Consider the following 11,357-nt stretch of genomic DNA (forward strand, 5'->3'; position numbering starts at 1 on the left):
TGACATCGCAAACATCTCTTCAGAAGTTTACACACTGTAAACTACCACAAAGCCCACAGACAGGTAACTATGTATGATCAGTTGTAAGAACATGAACACATTAGATTAGAGTTAGGAATGATTTGCTGGAATATCAATGCATTTTCCCTTCCTCGAATCAGTTCCGTGTGATCAGGAAAGGCACGATATTAACTGGTTTCTTACTTTGACATCTATGCGATAGATTGTAGAAAAACTGTGTAGATGACCTTGTTCGTCGTAACTCCTAAATCATGGGCCTTCACAATACTCAAACATAAATTCTTGTATTTTACATGTATGGGATCAGTATGTCAACACCAAGCTGAATTTTCTCCTTTCGTGATATCATAAATACCGAAAATTTGCGTCTGGCCCACTTTCAGCTTCAGTGACTGAAGTTTAAGGCAAATGTGCGGCGGCAGTCCGACATTGTGATTGATCACAGTCGCTCGAGAGCTATTCAGCTCTGGGACTATTCGCCCCAGAGACGAGTATACAGAAGCGGGTATTTCTCGCTTCTGTATACTCGTCTATGGGGCGAATAGTCCCAGAGCTGAATAGCTCTCGAGTGACTGTGGATTGATCAAAGACGCATGGTAACTGCAAATATCCGTGTCAGAGGCCCTTTCTTTGTGTTATCTCAATGTGCATTATCAATCTTGGGTACGCTTTACCGGCATTATGTCAGCAGGTTGATTTAGGTTGGATAAGGCCACTTCCGAGACTACTTCAACATTGTATCAGCGTCCATGTTTAAAAAGTGCAACTGCTACACGTACTCGGAGACTGAGGTAATATTCAACTTCCTGTGGAGTCAGCCTACAATCTCTCATAGATTCGGTTGGCAGGTTGCCCTAAATGCAACACTGAAACTACGTAAAGATTCTAAGCTACTGGGGAGCAAACATTAGTGTTTGGATCACAGTCGCTCGAGAGCTATTCAGCTCTGGGACTATTCGCCCCATAGACGAGTATACAGAAGCGAGAAATACCCCAAGTCAGGAAACAGAATGGCTATAAAAACCGCGCCATGTCACATTCCGTGTCCGATTTCACTGTGAAAATTAGCAAGTTCATCTATCATGCAACCGTCGATCGTTCCCTATCATTCTAAAAGTTCATACCTGATACTTTATCTGATTCAAAAACGCTTGTTAGTCCCCACGGACACCGTCCGGGGGGACTTATAGGTTTGGTCATGTCCGTGCGTGCGTGCGTGCGTGCGTGCGTGCGTCCGTCCGTCCGTTCACGCAGATATCTCTGAGATGCCTGGAGCGATTTTATTCAAACTTGGTACAAGGATTACTTCATATGTCATACAGATGCACGTAAATTTGTTTTGTGATACGATCCAATATGGCCGCCAGGCGGCCATTTTATTACGATTTTTTCATGTACACAGCCATAACTCAGGCATGTTCCAACAGATTTTATTCAAAGGTGGTACAAGGACATTGACCAATGTCATAGATATGCACGTCAATTTGTTTTGTGATACGATCCAATATGGCCGCCAGGCGGCCATTTTATTACGATTTTTTCATGTACAGAGCCATTACTCAGGCATGTTTCAATCGATTTTATTCAGAGTTGGTACAAGGACATTGACCAATGTCATAGATATGCACGCCAATTTGTTTTGTGATACGATCCAATATGGCCGCCAGGCGGCCATTTTATTACGATTTTTTCATGTACAGAGCCATTACTCAGGCTCGTTTCAACCGATTTTATTCAAAGTTGGTACAAGCTTATTGACAAATGTCATAGCTGTGCACGGCAATCTGTTTTGTGATACGATCCAATATGGCCACCAGGCGGCCATTTTATTACAATGTTTTCATGTACAGAGCCATTTCTCAGGCATATCCGCATGTTTCGACCAATTTTATTCAAAGTTGGTACAAGGACATCGACCAATGTCATAGCTATGCACATCAATTTGTTTTGTGATGCGATCCAATATGGCCACTGTGCGACCATTTTGTTACGATTTTTTCATGTCCTGAACCATAACTCAGACATGTATCAAGCGAATTCATTCAAAAGTATTTTTATCACAGACCTAATGAAGAGGACTCTATCCTCTCTGAGGACCTGTAATCAAAGTACCCATTAACAAGTGGGGACTGTGTCATCAACGATGACTTGTTTCGTGTGATTTTCGGCCGAATTCGACGGACACCTCGCCAAAACCTGGGGGTGAGCAACATTCCGGTCACCTCTTGGGTACCTCCACTTTACTGACGTTGGCGCCGCCTACCCATGAGGGATGACTGGAATGTTGCTCACGCTTATGTTTTGGCCAGGTGTCTCTCGAACTCGCCGAAAATCACAGGAAATGAGCATTTTGTAAGCAGATGAAGTATCAGGTATGAATTTTCGTGTGATTTTCGGCCCAGTTCAGAAGACACGTCGCCAAAACATAAGGCATGAACAACCTTCCTGTCACCCCTCATGGGTACGCGGCGCTAACGTCAGTAAAGTGGAGGTGCCCAACGTCCACTGTAAGGTGACCGGAATGTTGCTCACGCTTATGTTTTAGCGACGTGTCCGTCGAATTCGGCCGAAAATCACACGGTCGACGGTTACATGATAGATGAACTTGCTACTTTTCACGGTAAACTCGAACGTCGAAGATGACATGGTGGCACAATCCCTATACGAAATAGCCATTTCATTTCCTGACTTGGGGTATTTCTCGTTTCTGTATACTCGTCTATGGGCGAATAGTCCCAGAGCTGAATAGCTCTCGAGTGACTGTGGTTGGATATTATGAGTGTGAAGAGAAACTCTTAGAGGAACAGCTGCTCATTGGACAATCTATTCTCCACTGTATTCTCCTTCTAGCTCTGCGTAGCAGAGCTGTGTTACCGGCGTCATACGGCCTCTCTCCACATGTGGTGGGATGGGAGGATGTATAACGCCGGTAACACACAGCCCTGCCATGCAGAGCTAAGTTTCCGAGAGAAAGACACCGCATCGCAACTCTTGTTCACTGAGAATCGTCAGGAAAAATTAAATTACTTTGAAGAAAAGTTGCAGAATTCCCACGTAATCCTCCACTCTGACAGAGTGCCAATCAGACGTCAGTGAGATAATGCAAATTTATGAAGTACTACATGTTTCTCTGCAGAATAGAAATGTGGAGTGTAACATGATAGCTTCGAGAGATGAGTTTATGTGTGTGTGATGGTGCATCGTGCAATTGTGATCTTGAAAACAGTAAAGCGTAATCAATCAGGTTGAAGGACATTTCCTTTCGAATGCTGCCGTAAGCTACAAGTATGATCATGGCGATGCCCTAGACCACAACCTGGAACTCCATGTCTATGGACTTTTTATCATTGATGCAGTTTGGTTTGATAAAAAAGATGAAAGCAAATGATCCAAAGGTATTGACCTCCAGATTGTCAGAGATTACATCATGTTCAACTATAGCTGTGGAAACGCAGCTATCTGTTGTAGGGGTAGCGTGTGTCGCTATGCGGGTCATCAAAAGGTCAACCCCGCCAGGGATATCTGTGGCGGAATTGACCTTTTGATGACCCGCACAGTGACGCACGCTACCCCGTAAACAGATAGCTGCGTTTCCACAGCTAGTTCAACTATTGATCACACTTTTACACTTCAATTCTTTGTCAATAGTTAAATTGCCAACACCAATCACCTTTTGCTGAGTTTTGAGGTGTACTTAAGGATGTACGATCGGTAAGATTAAAAGTAATGTCATTTCTCTAAATTGTAGATTTTTGATTCTCCTTTGAAAGTATTATCAAAATGTGTGATAAAATATAGGGGTCACCGCGCTCGTTTTTGAGATACATGACCATGGATTTTGCCATTTATGAGAAAAAATGCCGAGTCAGCATTTTTTCACCAATGCATTTTCTATGGACGAAATAATTCAATGCTGTTGATCACAAAATTTAGCGCGGTGACCATATCATTTTATTTGATCACTATTATCTATTTCTCTAGACTGAGCTTTGTGCAAATTTTCATGAAAATGACAATAGTAGAAATTGATTTTCCAGCAAATTTCAATGTAATCCTATGGGAAGTGACAAATTCCACGCGCGCGTAACGCTCATACATCCTTAATGCGGCAGCAAATGGAACACTATTGCTACATATGCATTGCAGGTTTAAGGTCTCTCATAAAGATGGTTACTTGAGTGTGTCAAGGTTGAGTTTTGGCACCCTTTATGGTACTATCAATTAGTACAGGCAATGTACAGGTAGTTACTTTGTCACTGGCTTGACGATAATAATGGGTTAAACTCAGAATTTGAATATACTACAGAACAAACAAAACCATGTTTACGAATGCTCATATAAAGATGTTCATTTCCATACATGTTTGTACATATGATATTGTTTATACTGGTATCATACGATTCTCGGGCATACTTAGTCTACAGAACACAGTGCTCTGTTTCTATTCCAGAGTAAGACCATTGTCCAATGCACTGTTCATTTCTGAAATCACATTACTCCTGTTGGCTAAAGCAATGATCGATCCTAACATACTCAACGACTAAGTCACATTCTTACAAAGAATCAAGAAACATGTTGAGTTTCAGTACACGGTGTAGTTTATTTTACAACCAGCACATGGTAATTATTACATGCGAAGCAAAGATACAAAGAAACCCCTTCACTTGGCTTCTCATGCTTGCTTGGCTTCTTTCTTCATTTTGTTTAACTGTGTCCTGACGATCCTGTTCCTCTGTAAATTCAAACAGAAAATTAAATTGTATTAAAACATCATGTTTCATACTCCTTTTGAAAAGTAACTTTGGCTAGAGTTCTTTTAACACCTGAATTAAGACCTTGAGAAGCTAAGGAATAGCAATGGTGATACTTACACCATCTCTCCTTTATAACATACAAACATTTGGTACAATAACTGATCATGGAAGAAAGGAATTTTTTGTCCCATGCCAAGTCACCTCACCATTTCAATACTGAACTCCCTAATTTTTTTTTCTGTTGCATGGAACGTGACCGTGGATAACATGTATATATGTACCATGTAACCTGTATATGGTTCAATCATTCAAGCAATCAATCAAAAGTCAAAATTCAGTTATCATAAGCTGACTAATTTCTAGCAAGTGCACTTGATATAAGATACTTTGAACAAAGTTTGAATAGATAAATAGGGGTAGCAACACTGTTCATTGGCTTAAGAGAACAAACAGATTTTTTTACTTGACTTGAACACAGAGAAATGTAATGCATGAGAGAGATGTAAATAACAAACCAGTCAGTGTTTGCCAATCTTTTTTGTAAACTTGACATCTCAGGAAACAATGTCTGACCTTTAGTTGAGGTCAATAGGTCAGAGTAACAGACTAAAATCTGCACCTGACTACTGGACTGGAAAACTTGGTCAAGGGACTTAGAAAGATATCTTCCCGTTTTCACATATACTTGTGAAATGGGAGCTAAAATTGTTTCATAAATATTCTGCTATGCAATATTACAACAAAATGAACATGTACAAAATGAAATAGTATTTATCATGTCTGCAAATTTATTACATCTTTAACTGTAATCTTTAACCTATACAGACAGAGGATTCCACCTGGCTTGAATACGTTCTTAGCACCAAAGAAAAAATTATTGCACTGAAACTTACCGCTTGTTTAGCTCTCATAAGCTTGAAACGATCAAAGTCTGTCATCTGAGCCCTCTGTGAACACAATAATAACAAATATTAATGCTATTTGGACATAATTTTAACTATTTCTAGCATTTTATTTCCAGTTCAACACATTATTATCAGTTGATCTAATTAATACTGCATAATACCGTGTAATTAAGTTGAACAGTTACAGGTAATTGTTTTCATTCACTTAAGATAGTTTGCGCTTTGAATGAGAAGACTTACTTTTTTGCTCAAATCATACTCTTACCAAATAAAGAGTGAAAATCAGGACTCACTCTGCAAAGTTTGTGAATAGACAACCAAATTGTCTAACATTTACAGATATTTAACTTTAAAAATGGTTGCTACTCCTGCGTTAACTCTGTGGGGTAAAATAAAATTTTCTATTTTAAAAAAACTAAGATGGTGACAAGTTTTCATACTCCAAGAGCATTAAAATGAGCCTCACAAGTGGTCTACCAGATAAGAATTGTACATAATTGACTCTGAATATGTGTCCCTGAGATATATTTTCCCTTAAATTCCTAAAATGTAACATTTGAGTTTTGAGTACAAGTTGGACCTGTCCAACAATCCTTGAAATCTACCAATTCTAAACATGGTATTAGCCTGCTAACCTTCTTTTTAGTTTCAATTTTCTTAGCCCAGTTGGTTTCTTTCCACTTCTTGGTGATTTCCTCAGCTTCCCACTGTTTCCTGACTGTCTTGGTAAGAGAAGTGTGTGCAATGTTCAGCTTGAACTTTGTCAAGTGAAGTCTTTTCAAATTGACTGCTTGGCGCCTCACATTGCTGCATGGACCATCTACCAATACCTGTCACAGGATAGAATTCCATCAGGCCTGAGGGGCACACATGGTTTAACTTTGTTTTTGAAAGGGACAATGGTGTCATGAACAATTGCACTGGTACTAAAACTGACTCACATGCATCTCCTACAGTACACAAATTTCACTAAAACATAACGATACCTATGCACAAGGAAGGAAATTGAAAACATGTCACTAAAATTACTTTTGACACCCTTTGTCACGATTCTATAGGTCTGCAAAGCAAGTCAATAGGTTAAACCACAAATTTAAATCCACCATGGTAGAAACAAACTAACGTGTGCAAAACCTGCATATAACTACGTGTATTTCCAAACCCTTGTGCAAATGGGTTTGTTTGTACCGCTATCCCCTGATCTTTTGGGTGTCTGTAGAACAGACCGCATCATTTATATTCCGAAGTAGAACCATTTTAAAACATCTCAACTCTCACAAATATTCCATAGGTTGATCAAATGAAAAAGACCAACTCACAAGGGGATTTAAAATTGAGTTGCAGAACGCCACCAACAATAATAACAAGTCATCGTTGATGACACAGTCCCCACTTGTTAATGGGTACTTTGATTACATGTCCTCAGAGAGGATAGAGTCCTCTTCATTAATTAGGTCTGTGATAAAATACTTTGATACAGATGGCACTCAATGGCCAAGAATGAGTTCCATGGTGATGAAAACATAAAACCAAAGTAGGCCACCATCCTAAAGTTCATAAAATGAGTCTACTAGGAATTAATCAACAGGATGTTGCAAAACATTTTTGCAAACAATCCTAACACTTAACAGATTATCACTTGTACCATATTTCATAAAGTTTGATGCAGTATTTACAACACTATGAGATCAACATCTGTATCAAGTTTCATCACATTTGACGTTGTATTAATTTGTGGTTATATCACCCTAATTAGGAAAGTTCATTACTTATGCAATTACAAATTAATTAAAATGACACTGATAAATGTCTTTTCAATGTTAAAGCAATGTGAGCTTAACATCTGTACAAAGTTTCATGAATTTGATGCAGTATTTCTTGACATATCAGCCTATTTACGAAACTTCAATAATTGACATGTTACTGCTACATGACGTGAAACAAATTGAGGAGCATATGTGTGAAATAGGTCAATGTCCTTGTACCAACTTTGAATGATACTGGTGGCAATATGTCTGAGTTATGGCTCTGTACATAAGAAAATTGTAACAAATTCATCGCCATACAGCGATATTTGATCTTACTGTTTAAAAAATCAACAAGTATATGTACGACATAAGTCAATGTACATGTACCAACTTTGAATAAGATCAGTTGAGACTTGCCAGAGTTATGGCTCTCGACATGAAACAACCATTACGAAATTGCTACCATGTGGCCATATTGGACCATCTCGTGAAACCAATCGACATACATATGTATAAATAAGTCAATGTCCTTGTACCAACTTTGAATAAATTTGCTTGATACATGTCTGAGTTATGGTTCCGGACATGAAAAAATCGGGAAAAATGGCCACACGGCGGCCATATTGGATTGTATCACAAAACAAATCAATGTGCATATGTATGACATAGGTCGATGTCCCTGTACTAAGTTTAAATAAAATCGGTGAATAAAATCAGTGAGACGTGCCCAAGTTTTGGCTAAGGACACGAAAAAATTGTAACCAATATGGCTGCCATGCAGCCATATTGGATCATATCATGAAACAAATTGACGTACATATGTATGACATAAGTCAATGTCCTTGTAGCAACTTTGAATAAAATCGGTTGAGATATGCCTGACTTATGGCTCTGTACATGAAAAAATCGTTACAAAATGGCCGCCTGGCGGCCATGTTGGATCGTATCACAAAACAAATTGACGTGCATATCTATGACATTGGTCAATGTCCTTGTACCAACTTTGAATAAAATCGGTTGAAACATGTCTGAGTTATGGCTTTGTACATGAAAAAATCGTTAGAAAATGGCCGCCTGGCGGCCATATTGGATCGTTTCACAAAACAAATTGACGTACATATCTATGACATTGGTCAATGTCCTTGTACTAACTTTGAGTAAAATCGGTTGAAACATGTCTGAGTTATGGCTCTGTACATGAAAAAATCGTTAGAAAATGGCCGCCTGGCGGCCATATTGGATCGTATCACAAAACAAATTGACGTGCATATCTATGACATTGGTCAATGTCCTTGTACCAACTTTGAATAAAATCGGTTGAAACATGTCTGAGTTATGGCTCTGTACATGAAAAAATCGTTAGAAAATGGCCGCCTGGCGGCCATATTGGATCGTATCACAAAACAAATTGACGTGCATATCTATGACATTGGTCAATGTCCTTGTACCAACTTTGAATAAAATCGGTTGAAACATGTGAGTTATGGCTCTGTACATGAAAAAATCGTAATAAAATGGCTGCCTGGCGGCCATATTGGATCGTATCACAAAACAAATTGACGTGCATCTGTATGACATATGAAGTAATTCTTGTACCAAGTTTGAATGAAATCGCTCCTTGCATCTCTGAGATATCTGCGTGAACGGACGGACGCACGCACGACGCACACACGCACGGACGCACGGACACGACCAAACCTATAAGTCCCCCCGGACGGTGTCCGTGGGGACTAATAACAAGTCCAATGTTCTTGGCCCATGTTACAAGTTTACTAAACCATGTAATTCACCTATTTTGATTGATTTTCATTGGTCAGCTTATTGCTTGCCATTTTCGAGTTAACACTTCTCTACCTCTTTGGCAAAAATATGCAACGAAAATTGTGATTAGCATGCCAGCTATGTACAGTTGCGGGAATAATTACATCAATGTCAGCACCTTATCTGGGTTTCCTCTGGGTCAGCAGGTTATGTTCTCAAAAATGAGAATGGTGTGCTTAAAAAATTTGCATTTTGAGAAAAATTTTTTCATGCAATAATTACCATAGATTTTTTTCCTCAATGATTAGGCCATCCTAATCAACAAAACAAATTAAATTATTTTCCAAGTTAATTAGAACCCTGAATATATGTAAAGCCATGTGCTTTAATCTTCGAATAATGTTACTGAATGAGTTTTGAGTTACGGAACTGGTATGACCATCTTTAAAATTATTTTCCAACTTCAATTTCAAACGTAGGTAGCTCTCTATGACGTTCAAATCTGCTGCACAGGGACAACTTCATCTTGCATAGCTCACGTAGTTAAAAACGGTAATTTATTCTCTTTTTTCCAAAGTCTCCAGCAATTTCGCAGTTTGTGGCTCTTTGTAGCCGAAGCTATCTCTTTCTTTGTCTGATAAAGCTTACCACCGGTAATTCCTTATTTAAGTTTTGGGAACAGACCTCTTACTAGTTTAGTCATCGTCGATCGCAAGCAGTATCGACCGCTCCGTATCTGAATAACTGCCATGTGCCATGTGACGTCTGCTGTGTGTCCGTGTTTCAAATGCATTGTCCAATTAAAAGATGGCTTTCATGCTGAAAGTGGTCCCAACATCATTACGAGCACAGAGACTTAATTATGGTTGACACAGAGTCATTGATTGGTTGAAGATTTTGGACGATGTCATTTAAGTAGGGGACTTAGTCGTGTTCTATTGCGTGTAAAACCATGAAGTTTCCAGACCAGGTCCGCGTTACAAACTCAGCAAAATGAAACGTTTTGCGTAAAATTCATGTTTACATTTCCTTTCGAACGTTTTTTCATGGTGGTTAGTGGTCAAATAGCTTCGCAAACTGTACGAATACTACCTAGAATATTTTCATAAACATCTGATTTTCTTCTGAAAATGCAAAAAAAACGAGCGGCAGCGGACACACAGCTTATGCTGCGCTCGCTCTCAGGTCAGACCTGTTATTAAATAATAACACACGCCAGCAGGGGCAAGATCACGATTTGTTGCCTGCCCAAGGAATGGTGCTAATGAAGGTAATATTGATGATGCCCGAGCCAAAGGCGAGGGTATCATCAATATTACAATTGTTATATCAATATAACAGGGCTATATCACCTAAACCATGTTCTATCACTTTTTATTCTATATCATGTGAGTGAGGCTCAGCCAATCACAGTACCTGGATAATACGTGAGGTGTAATAACATGTAAATGTCATACTTACCCTGCTTTGATCAACAACATCAATGATAACGCACAATTTCCCTGCATCTTTTCCGTGGCCAATGAAGGCCACACGGCCAACTTCAACAAAATGCTTGTAAACCTTGAAAAGAAACGAAAGTAATGTATTACAATGTTTCGTTATTTCCCTTATTGCAGTGCTCAAATTGCCCATCATGACAGTATCAATACTATAATGATGCATACATTGGGCTGGGCTGCCAACCGCTAACAGGAGGTAAGATAATTTTACGCGATTACTGCCTTTAATTTGATATGATTTTTCACATTGACTGAGTAATTTGCAATCCTAGAAAACTTTAAATGCATGAGACTTCTCAAATATCCACGTCAATTTTAATCATCGGCGCGATGCCACATGCCATCGACCATCCCAAGTATGTCATTGATAGAAAGGGCGCCGCCATCTTGGATAGGCGAGCTTACGGAAGGTTTTTAATAGTGTAAAGATTTCAGGATAATTAAACACACTAAATTAGTATAATAGTGCGAATATCCATGTTGATGGACACCTTGAAATGTATTTTAATGTTGAAAGAATCAAAAGAACCGAAATAGATTGGAATAACTGTTCATTTTTTGCGTTTGAATTACGACCAACCGCATGTGACTTACCACCATGTTTGCGGCAGCGCTGAAAGAGATCGACAGACACGTGACGTGTGCAAAGTAAGGGGCCAAAGTAAG

At 39.1% G+C, this 11,357-nt stretch overlaps 1 protein-coding gene across 1 annotated transcript; it reads right to left on the bottom strand.

The window, feature by feature from the left end:
- Positions 1 to 4,601: 4,601 nt before the first annotated feature.
- On the bottom strand, positions 4,602 to 11,318 carry LOC139147185 (large ribosomal subunit protein eL14-like). Its single transcript, XM_070718121.1, has 5 exons — positions 11,286 to 11,318; positions 10,651 to 10,752; positions 6,316 to 6,510; positions 5,669 to 5,722; positions 4,602 to 4,753 (listed from the first exon to the last, which is right to left on the bottom strand). Exons 1-5 carry the CDS (start codon positions 11,289 to 11,291, stop codon positions 4,694 to 4,696), a joined length of 417 nt encoding a protein of 138 aa, XP_070574222.1. The 5' UTR covers positions 11,292 to 11,318; the 3' UTR covers positions 4,602 to 4,693.
- Positions 11,319 to 11,357: the final 39 nt, after the last annotated feature.

Source organism: Ptychodera flava, chromosome 13, assembly GCF_041260155.1.
Source record: "Ptychodera flava strain L36383 chromosome 13, AS_Pfla_20210202, whole genome shotgun sequence".
In the NCBI taxonomy this organism is placed as follows: Eukaryota; Metazoa; Hemichordata; class Enteropneusta; family Ptychoderidae; genus Ptychodera; species Ptychodera flava.